Source organism: Urocampus carinirostris, chromosome 6, assembly GCF_059441175.1.
Source record: "Urocampus carinirostris isolate Australia breed hairy pipefish chromosome 6, RoL_Ucar_1.0, whole genome shotgun sequence".
Taxonomy (NCBI): Eukaryota; Metazoa; Chordata; class Actinopteri; order Syngnathiformes; family Syngnathidae; genus Urocampus; species Urocampus carinirostris.
The window spans coordinates 22,241,571-22,268,624 of NC_142354.1; the positions used below are offsets into that span (position 1 = coordinate 22,241,571).

Below are 27,054 nucleotides of genomic sequence, written 5' to 3' on the forward strand. Positions count from 1 at the left end.
AGAATACATAGAAATTACAATTTAGTTGTGTGCCCTTCTCACAAGATCAAACCTTTTCAAGAAAAAACATTTACAGACGCTGCCCTACTTCCGGACAATCGTTCGTAAGTTGCTTCAGTGCTATATTTTGTATGTTTAAGGCTTGTATACGTAACCTGTATGGTTTTATACTAAAAAAATAAACATTTCATAAGATAATATGCTATATAAAGTTAAGTTTACTTTTGGAAGATGGGCTTCAAGATTTAGGCGGCTTCCTCCTCCGTGGTAGAACGTGGTAGAAATAAAGTGATCCAACCATTTTCTCAACCGCATCAAGCTTTCTTATTCCACTTTCTTTTCAAAAGAAACAGCTCGTCTCTTCTTTACACCAACCATATTGAACGGATGCTCAATATATTAAACAATAAAAACATCAAAGTTCTTAGCGCGTTAGAGATACAGTATAGAATGTTTACACACAAATTAGGAAAAGGAAGCCAGATTTCTTCTTCGGAGTGGTAGCTGGGTGACCTCTCACAGCGCCACCACACGCCGGTAGTGGCGGAAAGAAGCACTACAATAATGTCCTGTACTCGGAAAAATGTGCACACAATACAAAATCTAACTTACAGCAATGTCCGGATATTTTTCGACATCCCGAAAAAAATGTTCAGATCTACCGTTTTTTTTTTTTTTTTTCCCGTAAGTCGAATCGTCGTAAGTAGGGGACCGTCTTTACACAATCACCAATCTAAAACGTATATTTTCCGGACTACAAGACGCAACTAATAATACTTTTCCTTGTGAAATGTTTTGCTAAGGGCGCACTTGCCTATAGGGCGCATATAATTAAAACTGCAGTAAGCAATTTTTTTGCATACAAAATGTATTTCATGCAACATAAATAATAAGACATTTAATTTAAAAACTAAAACAAATTGATTTTCTTTCCTGATTGTTGACCTGTATGTAGAAACATTTATTGATTATGCATTTCTTATATTATTTACTGTATTTTCTGTCCATAATATTAGGAAAATGTGGGGTTTTAGGGTTCCACTCTTAGTCTGGAAAATACGGTGTATACTTCAGTTGAGATATGGTTTTAAACAAATGTTTAAACTTAAAAATTGTTCGGCATCCTTTTAGAAATCTCCAAGATAGTATCATATTTTCACACATGTTCGTTCTGTATTCTGTTCTTGTCTTTATTTGTAAATAAATGGTTTTGTCGGCACACGTGAGATGTTGGGGGTTGAATTTGGTTAGAGCCAAATCCGTGGGAACCGGACCTCAAGATCATAGGTCATATCCCCTGACTGCCCAGGAATATTAACTTTGCTGTTATTTATTTTTTTAAAGGGACAGTATGTGATACTCACTGCCTTTTAGTGGTATAAAGAACTTTCATTCTGTAAAAAAACATTGATTTGAGTATTGGGCAAAACTACATAAAATATCATGACAATGTTATTTTTCCTAAGAAATCATTGGTTGAGAAATGTGTATCTGTTTTACACAGTGGAATCCATATTTAGAAGTCAACACCATGTTTGTCTTGGGTCTCGCTGCTATGGGCACCCAAAGCGACAAAAACTCGTTATGAAAAATGCATGAAGCTCCTGATTCTTCTGCATTTTGGAGATACTGGTCGGTTGGATCCCTTAACCACGCGGGTTGTAGGGGCACCACTTCCTGTGGTGTGTCTTGGGCAAGTCCAACCTGGTTGCGCCCATCCTTCTCTAGGCCATCATATTTTGGGCATTCAAAGTATTGAGTCGCCGCACTGGTAAGAGTGTTGTTTGTTTTTGTTTTGAAGAAAAGAATACGCCACTTTGTTTGACTCAACTCATGATTTCAGCATTGTTTTCCGACCTCTCCTGCTAGCCATATTGTTAGCTTCGAGCTTCCTGAAAAATGGGACTCACAGCCATCTTGATTTATTTTTACTTGGCTGATAAAAGTTGTTTGCTTTTTGGAAGGAAATATCATAGTTAATTCTCAGTGGATTTCTTTAAATTTCATCTTCGTTGTTCGAGAAGCTAAACTCTTCGAGCTAGTTGTTAAATTTACAACGTAATTTTTTGACTTCGTATGACAATCGTTGGTGTGTGTATGAGAGAGTGGGATACATGTGTGGACATGCACTGCGTTTTAATATTAGATATGTTTGGTTAGTTGGATTCCTTAACCACACGCGTCGTAGGGGCACTATTTTGTTGTGGTGTCTATTGGGCAATTACAAAATTGACACAATCGCCGATATAAAACGGATACATTTTTATGTACTGTATTTTCCGGATTGCATTACGCCCCTACCAATATTGTCCTTTGTCAAATGTTTCGATAAATAAGGGGTACTACACTGTAGGCGCCTATTCCTGCCCAGGCCAATAAATGTTTCCACCCGGTCTCGAACATTGGACCTTTCGCTTATCAGGCGAAAGTGCTAACCACTGCTGAAAATCTGCCAATGTCAAGCATCGTGATGTTTTAGCACCCTCCAGTGGTCAGTTACAGAATCTCAAAAACAAAAGGTTCATAAACCGTTTGTGACAATACTTTCAGCCAGTTTGTGCTCTTTGAAATGTTTCTTGAGTAATTTCTCGGGAGGACTTCCCACTTTTAACGCTCTCATCGGGCTCCTTTTTTACATAGAAAGAAGGTAAATGAAACGAGAAAAAAAAATTACATAAATGACATTGCAGCTTATTTTTATAATCTCTGTGAACAAGTTTTTGGGTTTTGTTGTTTTTCGGTGGGTAGGAATCATTTTGATATGCTCGCCTTTTGCAACACTCCAATTATTTTAACTCCAACCAAAAATCTAAATATGGTTTACATCAGGGGTCTCCAACATTTTTCAAGCGTCGAGCTACTTTTTTTTTAGTAATTAGCGCAAGGGGGATCCAGTTTAATGTGCATTTGTCTAAAATAGCAATTTAGACCGATGGCTTGCTAAATAGCTAAAAAAAGTAGCTAGCTAGTAGCTAGAAAGGAGGCCAAAATTTAGCTTGATACCTTGACAAAGTGGTGAAACGTTAGCTATATAGCATGCAAGCTAATGTAAAACGCAAGTTAGATGGCTGTCTAAATAAAAGGGTGGCTTGATATTTAGCTAGAAAGGTAAACAGGTTGTTAGGAAATTAATTATCAAAATTTACCGTTTACCGAATTGTTCGAATTAGTTATCTGACTCCATTTACCAAACACAACCTTCATTCATCTAACAATGCGCGCTCGTTTCTTGATGTGAAAAGATGGACAAGAGACCGGCATTTCCACACGGGGGCAGATTTAATTTCTTAAATAATTTAGCTAAGTGAACGCCATCGGATATATGGCCGAATTAGTGTCGCTCGAGTCTCCGTCAAGCCTCCTCTCTCGATCTTCTCGCTTCTTCCTTCGGCCAACGTTTTTTTCCCCGCAAGCTGGTGTGCCGGCTCCTCCCATGGGCGTGCCAAGAAAAGCCCCCACGTGGGCTCCACCACCTCGCCTCAATGTCTGAAAAACTCATAACAGCAGAGCGCTTATCAAAACAACTTCTCCAAACAATGCCTGCCCTCCTGCGTCAGAGTTCTGTCAAAATTCCCCAGCCAAAACATTCAGAATTTGGAACAGCGTGACCTGAAGCCCACTCAGTGAAAATCTTCATTGCACTCGATAAATGTAACTTGTATTTAATCGTATGAAATTCTTTGTAGTAAAATGTATAAAAAGCTTAAAGGTAAAAAAATAATAGGGAGTTAGATATCTAGCTAAAAGAGTGAAACGCCATCTAAATAAACAGATCGAAACTAAAGGTTAGCTAAATAGACAGCTAAAAAGCTAACTAAATAACTAGATAGAAAGTTAAAGGAAGCTGAATAGATAGCTAGAAAGGAGGCCAAAATTTAGCTCGATACCATGCAAAAAAAGGTAAAACGTTAGCTAGATAGCATGCTTATGCTTTTTATCTAAAAGAGTAAAAAGCCATCCAAGTAGCCAGATAGAAAGTTAAAGAAAGATAAATAGCTAGCTACAAAGGATCCCATAATTTACCTTGGTATCCAGCAAACAAAAGTCAAATGTTAGCTAGATAGCTTGCCAAATGGCTAAAAAGGTAAGAAGGTAGCTAGCTCCAAAGCTAAAAAGGTAGCCGGATAGTTAGCTGAAAATGGTAAATGATCTGAACATTATTTCCTAATTCTCTTTATAAAACCCACTAATTGAAATTTAGTTTGTTGTATTTCCTGTAAAATACATTTAAAAAAGAATGAATACATTTGTTTAATACATAGATCCTAAATGTAATCTCTTAATCCTGCTTGAAATAAACTTTCAATACTTTTTGTCCATGAAGCCCATGAACTGGAATTTATGCATTTTAATTTTGAAAATAACTTATTATGTTGTTACTATGTTATTACCAGCTAAATGATTGAAAATTAGGATTAAAGACACTCGGTCAACCAATAAGAAAAATAATTTTTACTAGAAAATCACAACGAGCTTTTTTTCAGAACAGGTCCGCGGCCCCTTAACTGTGCATTCTGGAGCCCGCGGGCTTCACGTTGAAGATCCCTGGTTTTCATTCATTGTTTCCACTTCAAAAGTCTCATGATTTATGCATCAGTATTGCAAGTAATAGTTAGAATCTTAATAAATCGAGGTTAGCAAATACAGTATACATTTGACGTCTAACTAAAAAAATTATGGACTGAAGTATATTGTCAGGAGAGGCAAACATTAGCGCCCTCAAGTGGCGAAAGTTTAATATCGGAATTTTTGGCCAAGAGGCGGGCCCGAAAAAATACTGTCCTAAAACATTCATGACACTATCATGATTTTTTTTTTCTAAATTGAGCGTACAAAACAAAACCATTCGACTAAATCTAGATATTTTCAACATTGTAAGAATCAATTTATTGATTTAAAATTAGGGATGTTTGATATTTTGTCAAACTGATATTCCAATTTTGAATAGTTAATGTACCAATACCACAGACCATAGCGTCATGAATGCTATTTCAAGACCGAACTGTGGAGTAGAGATTACTGCTTGTTTTTTCTCTCTTGCAATAAAGGGACAGTGTGTCATTTTTAGTGCAAAAAAACATTGATTTGAATATCAGGCAGATATACCTGAATTCAAATCATATTTATTCTTAAAGCATTTTCAGGCAGAAATGTGCCACTCAAAGTGCTGTATAAAAACATTCAGCATACAACAAGACAGTAAAATCCACCAAAACAAACTCGCTTCATTCTTTCAATGCTATTGTTCAATACTGTACTGATTGAGTTTATGAAATGGGATCACAAATCTAAAAATAATTATTTTTTTGGGATTATTATTGGTGAGAAATGATCAGAGTTGACTATGCAAACAATAAAACAAATGAATAAAGAGTCACAGAAGCACCATTTTCACGTTATTTTATTCATGTTGCAACAAAAACATTTACAAGTCCACAGTCAGTCAAAATGGCGGAGGGTTGCTTAAAAAAAGAGACGTATTTACTTCATATTTACTTGGATTTACAAAGCACGCAGTACAGCAACGACATTTTACACTGCTAAGTCCTGGATTTGAATTATTTTAAGAATAAGACGAACAAAAAAAGACCTGTTGAATTCCTGAACGGAAAGGTTTCCTCCTCGTAGATGGAAAACCAAAAAGAGCTTCAAGTCCATAAAAATGTTCTCACGTAAATTTCTCAAATGATAAAAAATAGTATCAAAAATTCTTCTTTTCGGTGTACATACACATGCAGTTGTGCACCCTTGTTGATAACGTTGATAAACAAGTGTAACAAATAATGTAAGAATAAATACTTACAAATCTATGCCATATAATTAAACAAAAACGTAGAAAACACATAATACCCAAATATACCGCCGTGTATTTTTTCATGTATTTTCAAATGTATTTACATGTAGTTGTATACTTTATGTTTTTTGTTGTATATTTTGTTGTGTATTTTGTCATTCATTTTTTTATGTATTTTTAAATGTATTAATTGAATTTTTTCTTTGTTTTTCTGTTGTTGTATTGTACTGATGGCATCTATTTGATTTATCCAGTTCAGTATTTATTTTGACTTATATTTTGTAATTTATTCTTTTCAATATCTGTTACGTGAATTTTGTCCATTTTTGTCTCACTCTTTTTGACATGTATTATGTTGATACTTTTTATGCATTTTGTTGTGTATTTTCTTGTTGTAATTTATTTATTTCAGTATTTATTTTGTAATTGATTTTTTCAACGTATTTCATTGTGTTTTTTTCGTCAAGTCATGTTTTTTCGTAACATATTTTGTCCAGTATTTTTTTGTTTATATTTTTATGCATTTTGTTGCGTATTTTGTAATTCATTTGTCATTTATTAATTTCAGTATTTTGTCATCTATTCTGTATTTTGTCATTTATTTGATCATTTATCAATTTCAGTGTTTATTTTTTGATTTATTTTGTTGTTTATTCTGTAATTTAGATTTTTACACATATTTGATCGTGTTTTTGTCGTCAAGTCATATTTATTTGTTACATACTATTTTCTTTTGTTTATTTTTATGCATTCTGTTGCGTATTTTGTTATTTATTCGTCATTCATTAATTTCAGTATTTTATCATTTATCAATTTCAGTAATTATTTTGTGATTTATTTTGTTGTGTATTTTGTCGTTGATGTTTTTACACATATTTAATCGTGTTTTTGTCATCAAGTCATAATGAATTTTGTCCATTATTTTTTTGTTTATATTTTTTATGCATTTTGTTGCGTAATTTGTTATTTGTCATTTATTTCAGTATTTTGTCAATTATTTTATCATTTATCAATTTCAGTATTTACTTTTTGATTTATTTGGTCATTTATGTTTCTTACACATTTTATCATGTTTTTGTCGTCAAGTTTATTTGTAACGAATTTTGTCCAGAATGTTTTTCTTTATATTTATTATGCATTTTGTTGTGTAGTTTGTTATTAATTTGTCATTTATTAATGTTAGAATGTTGTAATTTATTTGATCATTTATCCATTTCAGTATTTCTGAGATTTATTTTGTTGTGTATTTTGTAATTTATGTTTTCTACACATATGTTGTCGTCGAGTCATCTTTATTTTGTCGTCAAGTCATTTTATTTGTAACACATTTTGTCGTGCATTTATTCATTTTTTATGTCACGTATTTTCGTTTATTTTGTCTTTAAGCTCGTCCTGTATTTAGTCGTGTAATTTCTCTCGTGTTTTGTCATTTGTTTTTTGACTTCGTTTGCCGTGTATTTCGTGATGTATTTTGTCGTGTATCTGTTCATTTTTTTGTCATTTATTTCACTATTTACCGGTATTTTGTTTTGTATTTGGTCACAACAAAATGTTATTTCACCCGATCGTTGATCAGTAATGAACGAATCGACTCAAGGTGAAAAACAGTCTAACCCGCCTACCCATTTGAAGAAACGACAAAATGGTTGACAAAATGCATACATTTATGAAACAAAAGTCATACATTTGGGTAGAAGTGATTTATTTCTGTGTTCATTGATCTATTATGGCATATCTCTGTATTTATTTATCGATTTATTTCTACATATGGCAGGATTGGTCTTCCATAGTAACGAATCAGAGTGGAGGGGAATCCACACAAAGTAAATCATGACATTGACTTGATAATTGCTTTTTTACGGAGACACACACTCGCACACAATCACACAAACGCACACACTACCAACGTCCGGCAAGTTCCCTGAATGTTTGTAAACCGAAACACGCAAAGGGATGGTAACTTTATTGAGCCGTAAATGGACACTACTGCGTAAAAGAAATCTAGGCAGCGATTTTTTCAAGAAAAAGTGCATTTTTAACAATTCAAGTATGAAGACAAAACTAAAGGGGGATTCGTGTGTTTCACCAGTTTGCCCCAGCCTGAGCTTTGGCACGTAAACATGTCAGATGCTAAGCGCCAACGGCAGCAACCGAGCTGGTAACTGCCAATAATAACATCAGAGACCACGAGCTGCTAATGCTAGTCACGGAGATGTTTGTAATGCTAGTGTTGTGGGTGCTATTCAATAAAGCTAGCATCACGAACCCTATCTACAAATACTAGCGTCAATCAGGCAAAGGCTAAGCGCAGATGGTAGCAACAAAGCTGGTAACTGCCAATACTAACATTGTGGAGTTGGCTGCCAGCTACAAATGCTAGTCTGGAGATGTCTGCTAGCCTCTAATGCTGAAGTGATCGTTGGCGCCAATCACTAAAGCTAGAGTTTGCGATGCTAGCCACTACGGCAAGCATCCCTAACACTATCTGCTAATGCTAGCGTCAATGAGGCCGACGTTCATCGCCAATAATGGCAACAAATCTGGTAACTGCCAATACTAACATTGTGGAATTGGCTGCCAGCTACAAATGCTAGTCTGGAGATGTCTGCTAGCCTCTAATGCTGAAGTGATCGTTGGCTCCAATCACTAAAGCTAGAGTTTGCGATGCTAGCCACTACGGCAAGCATCCCTAACACTATCTGCTAACGCTAGCGTCAATGCGGCCGACGTTCATCGCCAATAATGGCAACAAATCTGGTAACTGCCAATACTAACATTATGGAGGTGGCTGCCAGCTGCTAATACTAGTCATGAAGATATCTGCTAGCCTCTAATTCTAAAATGATCAATGGCGCCAATCACGAAAGGTAGCGTTCGTGATAGTAGCCACAAAAGCTAGAATCACGAACACTATCTGCTAATGCTAGCGTCAATGGGGCAGACGTTGGTTGCAACAAACTGGTAACTGCCAATCCTAACATTGCTGTATAGTGTAGTACAACCAAAAATGGGTGCTAAAAAGCACTAGGAAAATACAAACTACGGAGAGTCAAGTGACCAAAACGCACCTCTCGTTTTTTGCCCTGCCTTTTTGAGGTTTTTGGGTACCCGTAGCAGCAAGATTGGCTGACAATTATATCAGCATATTAAAATAAAATGCATGTACTGGTATATATGACGGTTCATGTAGTTTCGCTTATATTTATATCAATATTGTTTTATAAATGTCGTTTTTTACCCCAAGAAGGCCCTCTAGAACACTCACTGCCCCTTTTAAGCTAACATGCTAAAGCCTGGAGAATATGATTGTTTTAAATACATATTGTTTTGAATGTATAAGGAATAAGTCTCAGTTTTTGTTTGATTTTGAAGGCGTTCACTGATCCGGACGTATCATAAAAGTAGCGTTCAACCTTTTCTTTAAAGGAATCTTTCCGTATTTGTGTTTACTTAACTGCTAAAACTCGCCATTCCACTTTGAAGTCCTGCATAATAACAAAAATAGAGTTAGCCCCAAGTCTTTCCTCCTTCATAATCCAAAAAGTCTTTTTAAGGGGAAGTCCCGGCGACGAGAAAGGAGGCTCTATGACCTGCAAAGGCGCACCCCTCGGTCAGCGTGCTCACATGGCCGTGTTGCAGTGGCTTCTGGGAAAAAAAAAACAATAACATAAAGAACAAGTCAAGTCATTTTTATTTGTATAGCCCTTAATCACAAAGAGTTTCAAAGGGCTGCACAGGTTATTACACAGACTATTTTTTAGACTATTATTACACCATCCCCTGATCTGGAACCAACATGAGGGCAAGGAAAAACTCAAAAACCTCAACATGAGGAAAATGAAGAAACCTTGAGAAGGGACCGCACATGTGGCATCCCCCTTTCAGGATTACCAGACAGCAAAGGATGTTGCAATCACAAATAATAGAGATATTGTCCACGAAAAGTATAGGTTATTCATATGCTGTAGAGTAGAAGTGTGTTTTAAGCTTAGATTTAAACATTTCCACTGAGGTTGCAGATTGGATCTCAGAGGGAAGAGCATTCCGCAGCACCATGAAACATAAACAAACTAACATACTGTAAGTGGTGAGTGTGATTCGACAATAGTAAAAGGCAAGTGTGTATTTGGTTGCACCCTCTAGTGGTAAATTCACACTTGTCAAGTCACGTTTATTTGTATAGCCCTTAATCACATCACTAATAAAAATTACATTTAAATAAATTGCAAACATATATTTCATTTTTAAAGCACTCGTCTTAGCTGCACCAGCTCGTCCAAGCAAGATACTCATGCTAGTGTGCTATTTGTGGTGGGATATTGTCTATATGTATCGTTTTATTGTGAAAAAAACCCCACCGGAAGTAGAAGTCATGTTTCTTTATGTTAACGGTGCTGAGGTTAACTAAACGTGTAAAGAGTTGCTCGTTTATTAGCTCACCACTAGATAGCGCCAAATATCAAATACTGCACCATGAAACGAAGAATTTGAACTTTATGAGATAAAATCAAAGAATACAAATCTGGATGTGGTAGTGTGGAATAAGAAGACAGGCAAAAAATGGAAGAGATACAACAGAGATGTAAACATTTTATTTTCCGGCCTAATAATTCATATTTGCTGGTTTTAAAGGGACAGTGTGTATTTCTCCCACTTGATGCCACTTTATCGTGTTGTCCAACTGAAAAAACGAGTGCTAAAAAGAATACAAACTGCTGAGACTCAAAGTAAACAAACAGTATTTTTTTAATGAGTTTTTTGGGGGGGTTTATGGGTACCCGTAGCAGCAAGATAGCTGACAATTATCTCAGGTCCCTCTAGTTGGGGGTCATGTTATGTAAAAAAAACATGTCTTGACCTACAAGAATTCAAATAAAATGCAAGTTTATTGAATGTTTGGTGTATTTTTGCGTATCCTTTAAATCAATATTGTTTCAAACGAACAACATTTTTTTTTTACCACTAGAAGGTGATAAAAGTGTCCTTTTAAATGTTGCGGTATTAGAAGCAGTGTAAGGACTAATGTAATACAAAGAAACGTGTTCCTGGAACACAATTATTTTTTCGGTAACAAGTACTGTAATGCCTTAGTAATAACATGTTGTAACTTTGTCATTACTACTTGGTGCAGTACTACCTAATGTTATTCCGCTATTTCATACATGCAGATCATTAATCATTGTGTTTTCTGGGTGTTGAGTATTCTTACTTCTCCTGCATTCTCACACATACATCCCCCCATTCAGGGTAAACAATCCCTGAAACATGTTAATATTTACATACAAAATACAAATGAATAGAGTTATGGTGGCAGCGTCTCAAGAAAGTATGAGGACGCTGAACTTTTCCTCAGGTAGATATTTTTGCTATCATATGTACTTGCATTTTAGCCGAATTTACAAGTTAAAATAAAATACTGAAATCAGGGAGCCAGTTCACAAAGAATGCGAGTATCCGCACGGTAGGCAAGGCGTGGGGAGGGGGAGGGGCCTATACAGGAACACTGAAATTAATGGGGTAAACATGAGCATTGAATTGAAAATGAAGAACTTTTGCAATACACCATGCCTGGAGAAAATAAAAACGTATTGGAGAGATCTTTGAGCGGTTATGGATATGGAGTGTCTCGGCTAAATGATAGTTTGCAAGTTCTCAAGGTTGCAGAAGCCAAAAGAGGGTTCACCACTTTCACAAGTTGGTGTACACCCATCTATCCATTATCTGCACCGCTTATCCTCAGTAGAGTCGCGGGGGTGCTGGAGCCCATCCCAGCCATCTTCGGGCAGTGGGCAGGGGACACACTGAACTGGTTGCCAGCCCGTCGCAGGACACACAGAGACAGACAACTCACTTGCTCATTCACAGCTAGGGACAATTTGGACCGGCCAATTAACCTGACATGCATGTTTTTGGAATGTGGGCGAAAACCGGAGTGCCCGGAGGAAACCCACGCAAGCACGGGGAGAACATGCAATCTCTGCACAGGAAGGTTGGTAGCTGGATTTGAACCTATGAACCCTTTCAACTGTGCCGCACATGCGCTAACCACCGCGCCGCCGTGCTGTTCTTTTATTCTGTGGCTGTTTTAAACCAGTTGAAGCGAGTCGTCTTCTATGCGAGTGTATACGGTAATTTGTGACTAAATAGCGGTGTCAGTAATTTGGGGAATTACTTCGTAAATGAAGTAACTAGTAACTGTAATTACATTATTTTCAGTAACGTGCCCAAAACAGATTAGAAGTAACATCTGTTTGGAAACGTGAAAAATGTTTCATGGTATACTGCGAAAATTTTCCTTAACATGAGATACATTCAGACAAGGACGCAGCAAACGTAAAAACAAGCCGAACACTCACTCTGATCCTGACGAATCCGCGTCCACGGTTCCCGCCTCGACGCTCACGGCGACGCCATTCAACTCCCCGGGTAGGCCGGACTTAGCCACGCCGGCCGATCGCTCGCTACACGGCGAGTGGCGAGGGGAAGGCGAACCGCGAGGGGACGACGAGCCCGTGGCGCCGTCACCGAGTTCGTTGTGGATGCGGTTGAATCCGTTCCTCTCTATGATCGGAGAGAGCTGCTTCTTTTTTAAAATGCCTGCGGGGGAAACACAATAAGCCGTGGATGTCATATCGACATTGAAAGTAGTTTGGGATTAGCATAGGGGTGGGCAATATGGTGACTCCCAAAAAGGCTTATTATATTTCTGGATTGAGTGCTCATTTTGCACATTAGCGAACAACATCATGAGCAGTTAGCATCAAAGCTAGCAAGCACTGACTGGGATGTGGGCTAACTTTTTTTAGTATGGCACATTAGTTTAAAAAAAAAATAGCAGAAGGACCGGGCCAGTAGAAACTCAAAATAACGATTTTTTTTTTTTGTATCTGCTGTAACAGTAACGTAGCATATCCAATTTTTCTCTTATCATGACAGCGATTTCAAAAAGACACATCTGTTTCTGGCCGTTTTGTGTAAACCTTCCATTCATGCGAAAAATGTAAATGACAAAAAAATATTTACATTATTTATTTACGATATTTTTTTAGAATAGCAGCCATAAACATGTAGACATCTACATGTACATTCGATGTTTCTTTTTCTAATCTATAAATAGACCATGTAATCCCGTGTTTTTGAACCTTTTTTGAGCCAAGGCAGATTTCTTTCATTGAAAAAAATCTCGCAGTACACCACCAGCTAAAAATGTGAAAAAAGCTAATATTAACAAAATAAGTGTTTTTCAACATTGAAAAATGATGTTATATTACAGCGACTTCAATAGGAATCAAATAAACATTATTTTATCATCTTTTGTATTTTTACTCAATCACTGTGAAACCTGGGCCTGTTTGGACGAACAGGCAGAAATTGATTAAAGACACACACAAAGCTCTTTCTCCACAGCTCTCTCTCTCACTTTCTCTCACTCATTTACTTGTCTCAGAGCACAAGATAATTATCTACCTGTCGCTGCTGCTGTTGACGCTTATTTAATGGGAGAATACGACATGATTAGTCTGCCAGGCGCTAGACCGCACAGGCACACAAATTGGAGCACACCTGACAGAAGTGGTTGAAACCATTACCCCTTAGAATTAAAGCAAAATAAAAAATAGTGTCCCTTTCTAAACTCTAAATTTGATAATATGGCAAAGTTCTTATTTTGAGTTATTTTTGATACATATAGTAAAATAGATATTTTATGATTCTGTGGGCCATCGTTCATCAGGGGGCGCTGGAGAATCACCACACCTGCAGCTTATCGGGGGCTTTGTATAAATGGACTGATCTTATTTGTGAGATTGTTGCCTGCGAAAGTTTTTAACTCCTTGTCGCCTGTGCCGTGCCCCAAAAAACTGCCATTATTCCTTCAGCTGTGCATTGTCCACTCTGTGCTCTTATTTGTGATACTTTTTCCATTCCCCCCAGTGCGGAGCCCTTTTAGTTTAACTCCCCTTTTCCCCAAGTAAAACTGTAAACAAGTGTGTCCCCCATTTTGGGGTTAACTGCCAAACAAAATACCTGGTTATTTACATAAATTTGATATATTTATTCAGTGTTAATGTTCTTTCTCATTTAACTTCACAATTTTTTATATTTATCTTTCAAAATTCTCAGAATTTTTTATATTACTGTGCTGAGTGTCTGCAGATGCACGCAATTCTCTTGCTTCAGTTTATATACTACTTCCTTGCTCAGCCAATCAAGTATTGAATAAGATGTAGATTCATTTATTTGTATATCTGACCAGCAGGGTTGGGTAGGGTTACTTTAACTGGATTACTTTCAATTACTTTTGGATTACTCCAATACCAAATACGCTAATAAAAGACAAAAAAACTAAATATGGATAAAATTTTGACTCACAACACGTGGTAAGCTTTCTCTCCTGGCTTTGATGTATTTGATCTCCGGCAAAACTAACATAAAATGCGACAGAATCAAAATGAAAATAAATCCAAACAGCTTGCCAACATCATTTTTGCCGTTCCATGTATTCTGTTACTCCCCAAGCCTGCACAAAATTTAGTAATTTTATTCATATTTAGTTTCTTTTGTCTTTTTTTAGCATATTTGGTATTGGAGTAATCCAAAAGTAATTGAAAGTAATCCAGTTAAAGAAACCCTACCCAACCTTGCTGACCAGACACCTGCCTCACCGCACATCACTGGAATAAAACACTGCCTTACCCAGGTGATAGTTGAAAGGAAATCCATAAAGAACCTTTTGATGCAGGGTTTCAATTCCTAATATTTTAGGGGTTCACCTTTGTGGGGGTGCGCATGAAGGTTGGGCACGGATGGCAGCAGCACCGTCACCGCTTCTTTCAAGCTCTCATCCGCCGACTCGGGATTCCTTTTCAGCCTGTGGGGATTTGTCGGCTCTTCGTCACTCCCGGATGCCGTCCAGTACAATTTGCTGTCTGAACACAAAATATAAGGTACCGGTAAGGTAATATAAGGTATAAGGTACATTTGAAACACTGCGGCTTTAACTATGGTTCTTCTTTTTTTTCATCACATGTTGCCTAACAAGAGTAGACCAATAAACATAATGAGTAGTTTACAGAGGTCCAATTACATTGCATGATTAATCACAACTTCTGTCACTTGAACTCACACTCATCAACATGGAAAATACTAGAGGAAAAGCATATAATGTGGCGTTCAAGTTAAAAGCGATCACTCTGGAAGTTGAAGAAAGAAATAGAGTGGTCACCAGTAAAGTTGGCATAAAGGAATCGATGCTGAGTAACATGTTTGATCATTTTGGCGCTCAATCGCCAAATTGCTCAAGTGTGCGGGGGACATAGCATAACGGTGAGCACCCCTTTTCAATACAGTGTAAATACAAAGAGAGCAATAATGTCTGAAAACATTTATGACGCCTTTCTAGAGGAAAATTAGCTGATGTGTGTGTCAAAATTCCTCGCATAATACATAAAACGGGAGCAAAACAGTTTGATGGTATTTTATTCAATATTTATTGTGTCCTCAAGATATTTCAACTTTTTCACCCCTCAAACCAAGTCCTCAATTTATACATCCAAATTGAACAGCAGTGGAAGTAATCTATCAAAAACACTACAGTACCATCTGAGTCATTGTCAGGTTGCTGGAGTTTCCTTGAATCCTCAAGGAACAATGACAAGCGAATGCAATGTAGTTTGTCAGCGCGGAAACCACCAATTACAACAGCACAAAAACTTGTCAGTATATCAATCTGGCGCTATTCTCCACACACTGAGTTTAGTTCTTAAATTTCAGCATATGTCTTTTATTCTAATGCGCTCCGTAGTCGGTACATTGTTTTGGGTGTAGTTAATATTCGGGGCACAATAAAAAAAAAGTACCATGTGCTTGAGGCTTTCTGGCTCCGGTGGAAGCTAAATTTTCCCAGCATTCTTCAGGAGGAAGGGGTCCTTCTTCATCCTCGCTGTCAGAGGAGTGCGTGGAGGCATAGGAGCCGCTCTGGTCGTCTTCCAGGGACAGGTCGCTGTCAGAGTCACTGTCTCGGTCTGCACAGAAAGGTATTTACGAACATATTGTTTTTCAATTAGGCACAGAACGTGCAGTGTGGTTCTCCACACAATGATTTAGATATGTTGCAAAATGTGCCACCCCGCCGGGGTTTCAAGAATATCAGTTTTACAATTAACCCGTCTAGAGCTGTGATGGCACTGAAGGAACACAACACTTTCAAAATTGCGAATCCTATTAACACAACATGTGAGGCAGCTCCAAAACAATTAGCGCTTGTAGTGAACAGCGATTGCATACCTCTGATTTCTGCTAGGAGAAATTGGAACTTTGCTTACATTGTCACTTGGGGCCCTTGTGACTGTTAAGTCAGAGTTGTGTGCTTCGAACTCCGCAATCTGCGTGAGGTAAGTTTACCTGCCGCCATTACAGCATGGGTTGCTTCTTTGCATTCGCCTCCTTTTTGGTAGGTGATTGTGGCTTTTCATTATAGTCTGGTGCGCCTTATGTATGGAAAATATATGACAAAGGACTATTTTTTTGGAGGTGTGCCTCATAATCTGGTACGCCATGTATCCCAGTTTACCTTATAGTGTAGAAAATATGGTATATAGAGATTTTATGGAAAGATGTACTATTTCCTCACATTTTGCATGTTTAAGAATTTGGGAATACAAAGAATAGAGTAAGGAGACGAGCTAAGGTGTTGATACGTTGGGAATAAAACAAAAGAAACTCGTTTTACCGTCGTCTGCATGTTCGTTGGTTTCGTGGAAGAGCGACGTGTGGTCGTTTAGCGCAATGTGCGCCTGGCTGCTGCTCAGACCGTCGTCCCTGAAAAGACGCAAATGTGACCAAAAGATTCCTCATCCAGCCTAGGCCGAAACATTTTACCTGAGGACAAAAGGCACGAAGCTGTGCTGGCTTTTAGCGCTCTGCACGGTGCCGTTTAGAGAAAGGCTGGACTCCCCAAAAGGAAGATGATACAACTTTCCATCCGTGTAGTTGGTGTTGCATTTGAAAGCCTGGGAATTGAGAGAATCAAATTAGTGTTTAGTAGAAACATGTTGCAACTCGTAACATGGCTCATTTTGGTTTCTGATTTGATTGGATTCTTACAGTCTAAAAACCACTTGGCTCAAAAATAACCCAAACTGAGTTCAATCAAAGAATACATTTATTTTAATGTTTGTTTTCATGTTTTCTGCATCCTAGTTTGAATGTGTCTCATTTTACGCAAATTTTACACACTATATTACGAGACATTTTTCAAGAAGATGTTGCTTCTAACCTGTGTTGGGCACGTTACTGAAAATAAAAAGTAATTAGCTACATTTACTATCCATCCATCCATCCATTATCTGCACCGTTTATCCTCAGTAGAGTCGCGGGGGTGCTGGAGCCCATCCCAGCTATCTTCGGGCAGTGGGCAGGGGACATCTGAACTGGTTGCCACCCAGTCATGGAGCACATAGGGAAAGACAATACACTTGCTCATTCACACCTAGGGACAATTTGGACTGGCCAATTAACCTGACATTCATGTTTTTGGAATTTAGGAGGAAACCGGAGTGCCTGGAGGAAAGCCAACCAAGCACGGGGAGAACATGCAAACTCCTCACAGCAGGTTCGATCTCAGAACTGTGCCGCACACGCGCTAACCACTGTGCCGCTGTGCTGCGCTACAGTTACTAGTTACTTCATTTACAAAGTAATTCCCCTAATTTGAATAACCTCCTGTTTTTTTTTCTTCTTTCTTTAAAATATCATGACCTGAATTTTGGGGTGGTTTTAAACAAACCGATTTGGAGTTTTATTATTAAATACTGACCAAACTTTCTGCAGTGAAATGTAGTCAACTCAAAGGAGTAGGACTGTTATAAAAAAGATGTATTCATTCGTATATATTTTCACTGTTTTCAAAATAATGATTATTTATTTTAGGAAAACGATCAAATGGTTTCATAATATACTTGATTTCTAAATCGCTTTGATCGAAATATTTACAGGGGAATTGAATTGACCCAATTTTGAAGGTGAGTTCAAACAAAAGCAACCAATTTTGAGGGTCAGGGGGTATGATTTTAAACAATTCGATTTTTAAAGTTGTTTTTTAGTTTGTTCATATGATATAATTGTTATCTGTGGTTTTTAACCCATTTTTTGAAATTCATTCTCACCCTAATGTGTGTGTAAAAGTGTTTTTAAAAGTCTAAAAAGACTACCTGTAAATTTTTTGCAATTATTTTGGAAATCTTAGAACTTTGGTTGCAGAGCTTTCAAAAACGATACATTTGTATAGAAAAATGTGTCTTGGCATCTTATTTCTCAATTGTTTGGGAAATTATGTTGCTGCTCAATGTCAATGCACTACTTTATTATAGCTCTGTTCTGATTCACTTACAACCTAGGCCAGTCTCCAAGCACTACCTTGTAAATACCCTGACATTCTTCTTATTTTCTTGGAGTGCCATGTCTAATCTAGTGGTCAACAATTTTCACTACATTGTAATCAACGAAAATAAAGAGAATTTTGATTCTAATTGAATTCACCCGGGCAGCACGGCAGCGCAGTGGTTAGCGCGTGTGCGGCACAGTTCTGAGGTCATGAGATCGAACCTTCCTGTGTGGAGTTCGCATGTTCTCCCTGTGCTTGCGTGGGTTTCCTTTGGGCACTCCGGTTTCCTCTCGAATTCCCAAAATGTGCATGTCAGGTTAATTGACTGTTCCATATTGTCCCTAGGTGTGAATGAGCGAGTGAGTTGTCCGACTCTGTGTGCCCTGCCACTGGCATTCAGGGTGTCCCATGCCCGAAGATAGCTGGGATGGGCTCCAGCACCCCCGCAAATCATAATGACCCAATGTGGGTGTTCGATTTTTTTAGCTATTTTGAAAAGAGATCTTCAAAACATTAAGAACACTTATCCGTTGATACTAATTGATACCATTAAAAACAATCCAGCAGTAGCCTGTTGCTGATATTCAAAGAAGTTCCTGAATTGGGAGTTTCTGTGAAGAGACTCACTGCTGATTTGGATTTGATCATGTGATCCGGATGCTTGTGCCCACAGCAGAACTTCATGGCGGTTCGTGCTTCTTTATTGAACACAATTCGGAAGAAGAAAATAAAGGGACCCTGGATCACAGAGAAAGAAATATGTAAAGACATAAAACTACCACAATAATTAATTACATTAATAATAATAAAGATAATAAATACCTGCAAACAGTTAAATCCAGCGAACAAGTAATGAAAGATGATCATGTCACTGTTGACAGACAGCAATCCCAGGAAGCATGTGACCGAGACCAGAAAGAGGATGCCACCTGCGGTTTTTAACCCCGACCTGCAAATGTCAGACATATTCATCATAAATTCCCGTTGTGAGGTCAATGTATGATCTATATATAGAAACATCTTACCCAATTGGTGAAAACTTTGCATATTTTAATGTCGTTTCATTAACATTCTGACTTGGTTTTAATAATATAAATATGTACTTAAAATAAGCAAAAAGGTCTCATTTTGTTGATGGTAGATTCGTTTTGTCACTTTGAGTGTTTCTTTCTAATCATAGTAGAAAATTTTTCCTATGAACGAGCAAAATTATCTTCTAGATGGGCATTTTTAAATCTTCCTATAATTGGGTAAGAATTTAGCATGTCTAAAACTTACACACGAGGTTTCTTCTCCAAACTTTGGCGTCTCAGTGAGCAAGACACTCTCGACGACAGGACATACAAGAAAACGTTCATCTGTGTAAATAAATATAGAACTGAGTCGCTGATTTTGGTTCTCTAAACTCATAAATGATCCCGTGGGACTCACCGACACCACCATGGCGATGGGTCCAGCAAAGCTCCAGATGAGGGTATCATACATGGAGAGCCAGCAGAAGTCCGGGTTGCCGTAGCCTTCGGGGTCCAGACCCACGGCCAGACCTGACAAAATAAACCCATAAGTCTATCGATATTTAAAATAATAGTAATAATAATAATTAAACATGGGGGTACTATTGGAAAGAAAACCTTCCAGGTCCTAAGACTTCGTTCAAAAAAACAGGCAAAAGTCAGCAGCATTTACAATGAAGCAGGGAATAGCCTACAGAGAAAGAGATCACGAAGAAATGGACAAAATACTACTCCAGACTGTACAAACACCCAGCACAGGGAGACCCTTAGGCCCTGACAAATTTCAGCCCAGGGAAAAGTGACGACTTCCCGATCCTTCGAGAAGAAGTAGAGGCAGCAATTAACTCTATCATGAATGGACATTTTCCAGGAATCGACAACATCCTGTCAGAATTCATAGAAAATGGTGGTGAACTAGTTATAAACTTCCTAAAAAAGATGTGCAGAAGGATCTGGCAAACAAGACAGTGGTCATCTGCATGGACAAAATCGCTGGTTTTATGTTACCCAAAAAAAGGAAACCTCCAACTACAAAACCATCAGTCTCATCAGCAGTGAAACCAAAGATTAGACTCATGCAGACCCATGCCGGTCACCTCCATTTTCTTCTGTGGTTGCGAGGCATGGACTCCCACAGAAAAGCTAGAAAGGAAACCCCAAAACCATAGAGCTGCAATACTATAGGAAACCTCTAGACATCGGTTACATAGCCCATATGACAAACGGAACGGTGGGCAACACCATCAGCGGGATCATTGGAACCTACGAAGAACTGTTGTCAACTGTGGACAGACGGAAACTTCAGTGGTATGGTCACATCAATCACCGAGTGATCAGAACTGAAGAAGATTATTCTCCAGGGCACAGTCCAAGGGGGCAGGAGGAGAGGAATAGAGAAAAAGAACTGGGCCGACAACATCAAGGAATGGACTGGTACCGACTTTGTTATGACCCCAAAACAGGCCAGGAACCGTCAACAGTGGGGAAAGCTGTCCGGAGTTAGCCCTTAGTGGTGCCCTGACGACCCAGGCAGTTAAGGGGTCAGTAAACTGCGAACTTACCATTTAGAGCAGTGTTTTTCAGCGCTTTTTGAACCAAGGTACACTTTTATTTATAAAAAGGTTCCGAGGCACACCGTCCGTCAAAAATGTTTGAAAATGAAGTTATGTCAAATACTTCACTGTACTACCTCATAAACAGATAATTAGTATATTAGAAGAAGAAAATAATACTTAAAACAAATAAGGCTGATTTGCTTTATTTATGTTTTTATTTTTTACAGTGCAATCTTAAACCGCTTTGTTAAACAAATTAAGTTACTAAATGTACTGTGCTACCTCATGAGCAGATTATTAGTATATAAAAAGTAAATCAAAATCTACTGCCACCTACTGATATGGATGACTATTATAGTTCCTCGTCTGAAGAGAGCAAAAATACTGAATAATGGCCGGATTTTTTGGAAAGATAAAATTGGGCAAATTCCAGCGGCACACTAGACAAGGTCTCATGGCACACACGTGTGCCCCGGCACACTAGTTGAAAAACACTGATTTAGAGTGTCTTCTAGACTAAAATAGGAACCGCATAATTACAATTGATGATTCCCCTGCCCACTGCCTGGAAATGGCTGGGATGGGCTCCAGCCCTCCCGCGACCCTAATGAGGATAAGCGGTACGGCTAATGAGATGAGATGAGATTGTAGTTACAGTAACCAATGAATAAATTCACTTCTTCAAATTCACAAATTCATGTTTTATGAAATATTTTTTTTTTTAATTTTTCAATGTTTTTCACTCACTGTAATTTGAATTTTGTGCACCTTGATTATGAAAACTATAACACAAATTAGGTTATTTTTAAGAAAATCCCTTGCTCTATTGCAGTTTTGGTACTTAGCAAATTTTCATGGTGCATTGTGATTGGCTTAACAGTCACTTTGCCTTTCTCCCTGTCAATAAGGTTGCAGTGTAATGCGCACCCATAAGTATAACAGCTTGCCGAATTCACATTACGTGTGTGCAAATAGTCTTTCAATTTCGCAAGTAGCTCAAGAACAGAAACCCTTGGATAAGCCTTTCATTACAGTTCTCCAAGTCAAGTCATGTTTTTTGTGACACCCTTAATCACAAAGAGTCTCAAAGGGCTGCACAGACCACAGATTATTGCAAACCACAAACTATTATTACACCATCCCCTGATCTAAAACCTACATGAGGGCAAGGAAAAACCGTTATCGATGGTGACATGTCAGCGAAGTCGGGGGGTTACGTGTTTCCACCTATAAATCGTTTTTTGTCCTCACCAATATTAAGTGTTCAACGTGGTATTACTGAACTTTATTAACATTGCTATTATTATCATTAAGCGTGATTACTAGATCTGGAACAACAAAATCAGACATCCTTGAAGAACAGAGGAGATATTGTTTTCCGATACCACAAAAATAAGTTGGGACCTGTGATGAAGGCCGGCACTCCCCATCCGATCAGATAGTAGAAGCGCATGGGCCCAAAGTTGATGTCTCGAACTTCACTGATCATTCGGTACACGTGCAGACCTTCCAGGAAAAGCCACGAAAAGGCGCACAAGTAGAAGAAGTGCAGCAGGATGGCGATGACCGTGCACAAAAACTGTAATAGGAAAACAATTTGGTTTTAGCACATTTGCATGGAATGAAAAGGGAGTAATAACCTTGGAGCGCTCACCGGATTGTCAGCCTGGTTGATGCCCAGGATGAAAACGAGTTCAGAGAGGAAGAGTGCGACGGCGCCGTTGTTCACAATGCTGGTCTTGTTGCACTGCATGGCTCTTAGACACCAGAGGAAGACGGCGGTGAGGAAAAGGAAGCCTAATGTGACCCCGACGCTGCTCCAGGATATAATCTTGATAGGCAGAATCTCTCCGTTCTGACCAAAACAAAGGCAGTTATTGTTTTTTTCTTACATTTCCATTTAGGGTCTTTGTTAGACTTGTTTAGTTTTTTTAACAGTCTAGGACAGGGGTGTCAGTACAAGCCCGCCAACGGATTTAATCCGCCTGGAAAATGCTGAGAGAGGCACAAGACAAAAATGAGCTGCATCTCGCAATTTTAAATATGTCCATCGGGTGTAGCTGTATTTGAGAACACTTGAGGAAACACCCGTCTAGATGTTATTTTACTTAAATTAGAAGTTACTGATGCACTTTTTAGGGCGATACCATCGTACCCCTTTGCATTGATGTGTCTTTGTACTGCAACAATTGCTTCTAAACAACGATTTTTATTCCCAGTGATTGGAAATTGAAGGTTAGCACCTGCATTAAAATACAAATCTAAAGAATAGCAAATGGGTGTTCTTGCAGACTCTTTATTTATATATAATACATCTATATCTCCGTTGGGTGGTAAACCCGTGTGTGCTAACTGCGACAAGCTGATGCTTTGAGCAATCTCTAGTGGTAGCGTCTTGAATTTCTGGTAACTTGGATCTTCTCTCGTATATCGGGCAACATTTTTACTTGAAAGACCTCTCTTGTCTCAAATTTCTCATAACGAGAGTAGCTCGTATGTAGAGGGGCCACCATGGATCTTTGTTAGACCAAGCATTTTATTTTTTAAAAGTATAGTCACTAAATTCTATGGGAAGGGCAGGGCACCCGTATGATGCGGCAGGGGTAAACCAGTGAAAGCTGTCGGGCCCTGCTGTTGAACAAGAGTGTGTTGTGACACCCTGACCCGAGTGACATGGCCGCTTTCTTGTGTCCCGTTTCATCTGGAGGGACGAAAGCATGACCAACTTAGGTGCCGAGGTGCCTAACTTATTTGGGTGTTTGGGCATTTGGGTTGGCCATGGTCCAAAAATTTGTGTGTGTGTGTGTGTTTTTGCTAATTTTTCCCTTTTATTTTTTATTTTCTTGATTTTTGTATGTGTTGTCTTGCTGTCGGTCACCCCTCTCGAGGGATATGACCAGGGTAGATAGATAGATAGTCACTAAAATATCTGACCTCCCTTCTCGAGATGTCCATGAGCACAGCGAAGCTCGTCATGTGATAACACTGACAGCTTATGTGGGTGCCGTTCCGAAAGACCACCTCGCATCCTTTTGCCGACCAGCCCCCCTTTCCGGCCCTACAAATATCAAACACGAAACATTAAACAAGTCATCAACATCTTTCTCATTCATTTTCCTCGTTCATCTTTGTGATCGCACTCAACAGTATAGTGTGGTTCCAGAAGACGCATATAGGTTTAGAGCGCTCCTCGGTGGCCACCAGACGAAACTGCACGGTGATGGGCTTTTCTAGCGGATGCTGCATCAACTCATCGTTGTCGTGCACGGAGATGCTCACCACGGGGGTGTTGATGACGGGACGCTTTGGCACACTAAAACCAAAATAAAAGACTAGATTTTATTACACACATAAAAAAATAGGTGCCCATTCACCCTAACCACATATGTCAAAGTCAAGGCCGGCGAGCCAGATGTGGCCCGTGCGAATGTTTTCTGCTATTCCTGAGATGATCTCAACCAGTGTTATACACCAGGAATAGTTGTTTTTTTGAAGAAAAGTGTTTTTGTTCACAGAAACACTGTGTAATGCTTGAGCACCAGAGATCGTTTCATTTCATATCGCTATATTGTATGGTGCAAAAAAAACAACAAATACAGAGACCCCTCGCTACTTGAAGCTTTGGTTATCGCTGGTTCACCCCTTCATGGATTTTTAAATAATTGTTTTTGTCCAATGCTCCCTCTAAGCTGCGCGCGTGCGCAATCGCGCACTCCCCGCACATTCTCAGCGCACAAGAAAATCTAGCCAGCGCAATGTTCCCTTTAAGCTGCGTGTGTGCGCAATTGCGCACTACCCAGAGCTTTTCCGCGCACAAGAAAATCTAGCCAGCTCACAAAAATCAAAAATTGCTAATTAAGAAGCGAGTTAAGTCAAAGTTACAGCGTATAAAGGTAAAAATACAAGGGTTCCCCTGACGTTGTGTTCTAAATGCCGTATTTTGAAGTCAAGGAAGTAGAACAAAGTTGAGTAAAGTCAGTAGTTTTTCAAGAACCGGCTTCTTCGGCGCGGCTCACTAAAAGGAACCAGCTCTTTCGGGACCTAAACGGCTCTTCAGGTTGTTTTTGCTTCTTTCATCCCTATATGACCAAATATTATGTAAAATTATGCACAAAATGACTTAAAGGAAGGGGGAATAGAACAAAAAAGAAAAAAAATACCAAAACGAAAAAGAAGTGAAAAGCTGAGAAAAAAAGAAACAAAAGAGAAAAAAGAAGGAAAAATTCAGAAAAAAAGCCAGAAAAAAGAAAAGAAAGAAACAAAGGAAAAAAAGTAAATAGAGAAGAAAAAGAAAAAAGAAACAGCTAGGAAAAAATAAACACAATGAGATTTTTTTTAAAGGAATTAAAAAAATAGAAAAAAACAGGGAAAAAGAAGAAAAAGTTTGTGTTGCATTCCAATAATATCCAATTATACCAAGTCAATCTTGTTGCCAACATTGTACTTCCACTAAAAATGTGATTAAATACAGTTGTGTATCTTGCAACCGACTAAATAAGCCCCCAAAAATGTTAGTATCATGCGACAAAAAATACCAGGAAAAAAAAGAAATGGAATGTCTCTTTTTTTACCCCCGCGAGCTACTAAATAATGCACACTATCTCTTAAAATCGTCTTAATAGAAGAGTAGGAGTGGGAATCAGTGGTGGGCGATAGAGTTTTGCCCTCATGTTGGTTCCAGGTCAGGGGTAATAATAGTCTGAAAAAATAGTCTGTGTAATAACCTGTGAAGCCCTTTGAGACTCATTGTGATTAAGGGCTATACAAATAAAAATGACTTGACTTGACTTGAAATCTTGTGAAAGAATTGTAAAAACAAATGAGGTTTGCAGGCCCTGCAACCTTTGCAATCGTACATTAGTCAATTCATTCAAAAGTCAAACATCTTTTTGCATTGCCGGAAACTCAGCAAAATGTAACGTGATGTCAAGTTTTGGACACATTTGATAATGACTTAGTTGCCACACTTGGGGTTGCTGTTGCTCACTGTTGTTTCAAGCGTTGTTCACCTACTTTGTGTGAACGCTCAGACCCGTGGAAAATTAGAGGGAACATTGGTTTTGTCTCTGTTCTCATTAATGTCATTGTATCGACCATTGTGTTCAGCAGAGACAGATTAGGGAGGGTCCTCTGTGTTGGGAGGTTGTGACTGTATGTGTGAACTCTAGCTTTTATTGGATCGTTCCATAGAAAACAAATGAATCAATTAAATTGGACTCTGGGAGACGGCAAGAGACGTGCGGCTGGTCCGGCCTACTGCTAACAGCTAGGCTAACTATTCTCCAAAGCCACCGCTGCAGACCCTGTATCTTGCCAACGGCAGGCTCATTAAGCAATTCTTGAGTAACCGGTACATTTTGAGCATTATTATTTTAATCATTGCGGGAATCTGTCTCCATTCGAGGACAGCCGATGCCAGAGCGCAGATAGCCGGATGCTCTCTTAATTGGCTTGTAGCCCGATTTTTTTATCTGACCCTCTGTCCATTTGACTTTGACACCCCTTACCGAAGGCTTCTCTTGTCGGGGTCGTAGCTCTCAGGAAGTAGAGAGGCTAAACTGTGAAAGATGATGATGCTGGCGACAGCGTCGGGTTCCTCCTCGGCCGGGTGGCGTCTCCTCCGGTCGGCCGAGTGGTTCTTGAGCGACGCTTCCGGAAATACGTCCAGAATCCGGTGACCTTTGGTGTCGATGGGAGGCTGGAAGACCGAGTCGGGCAGGGTGACGGTGGTGTCCAAGTCGGCGGGGCGGGGGCCCCTTAGGAATTGGTACCGTGGGAGTCTGGCCCCGGCGAAGTTCATCTTTTTTAAACGGTCCACAGAAATGACTACATGGGAAGAAGTTATATAAATCCATAATTTCAAATTGTATTCACGAAAGGAAAATAAAAAATCGTATTATCTGGACTATAAGGCGCACTTAAAAATTCCAAATTGACTGGAAATTTAAAACTGCGCCTTATGTAACGGAAAATACAGCGGCGAAAATTGGAACTACGATACAATTGATTTATATTGCATACAGTAACTGTTTTTATTGTACACTGTATATAAATATTACATGCAGTTTTACTGAAGAATATAGCAGAGCACATTTCTTCGTCTCCGATGGTAGAAATAGTGTGTTAATGAGACAAAATCAAATGCCTTTTCCTATGTCATCCATACGCTTGGTTTTCTAGTGGTTAAGTTTCGGCGCTCCCACTGCGGGCCACCGTTTTTTTGACTGATCAATCATTTCTTTAATAAACAAATAACTACAGTATATCTTACTGTAGTTTCAATTCCATGCGCCTTATTGTCCAGTCTGC

At 38.8% G+C, this 27,054-nt stretch overlaps 1 protein-coding gene and 1 long non-coding RNA gene across 2 annotated transcripts in view; both read right to left on the minus strand.

Annotated features, from left to right (window-relative positions):
- The window catches only part of LOC148364187 (uncharacterized), a 308,472-nt gene that overhangs the window by 25,698 nt on the left and 255,720 nt on the right, over positions 1-27,054 (minus strand). The window lies entirely within an intron of this gene.
- celsr2 (cadherin, EGF LAG seven-pass G-type receptor 2) overlaps positions 5,384-27,054 on the minus strand; it is a 126,971-nt gene continuing 105,300 nt past the window's right edge. Inside the window, exons 20-34 of the mRNA XM_088338310.1 lie at positions 26,253-26,571; positions 23,891-24,058; positions 23,680-23,803; positions 22,400-22,600; positions 22,150-22,324; positions 19,608-19,720; positions 19,455-19,534; positions 18,999-19,125; positions 18,804-18,914; positions 16,673-16,803; positions 16,524-16,612; positions 15,652-15,816; positions 14,566-14,721; positions 12,151-12,391; positions 5,384-9,439 (exon numbers count right to left, since the gene is read on the minus strand). Of these exons, the coding sequence (XP_088194436.1) occupies positions 9,415-9,439; positions 12,151-12,391; positions 14,566-14,721; positions 15,652-15,816; positions 16,524-16,612; positions 16,673-16,803; positions 18,804-18,914; positions 18,999-19,125; positions 19,455-19,534; positions 19,608-19,720; positions 22,150-22,324; positions 22,400-22,600; positions 23,680-23,803; positions 23,891-24,058; positions 26,253-26,571 (2,225 nt within the window). The 3' untranslated portion in view covers positions 5,384-9,414. The remainder of the gene's footprint in view (positions 9,440-12,150; positions 12,392-14,565; positions 14,722-15,651; positions 15,817-16,523; positions 16,613-16,672; positions 16,804-18,803; positions 18,915-18,998; positions 19,126-19,454; positions 19,535-19,607; positions 19,721-22,149; positions 22,325-22,399; positions 22,601-23,679; positions 23,804-23,890; positions 24,059-26,252; positions 26,572-27,054) is intronic.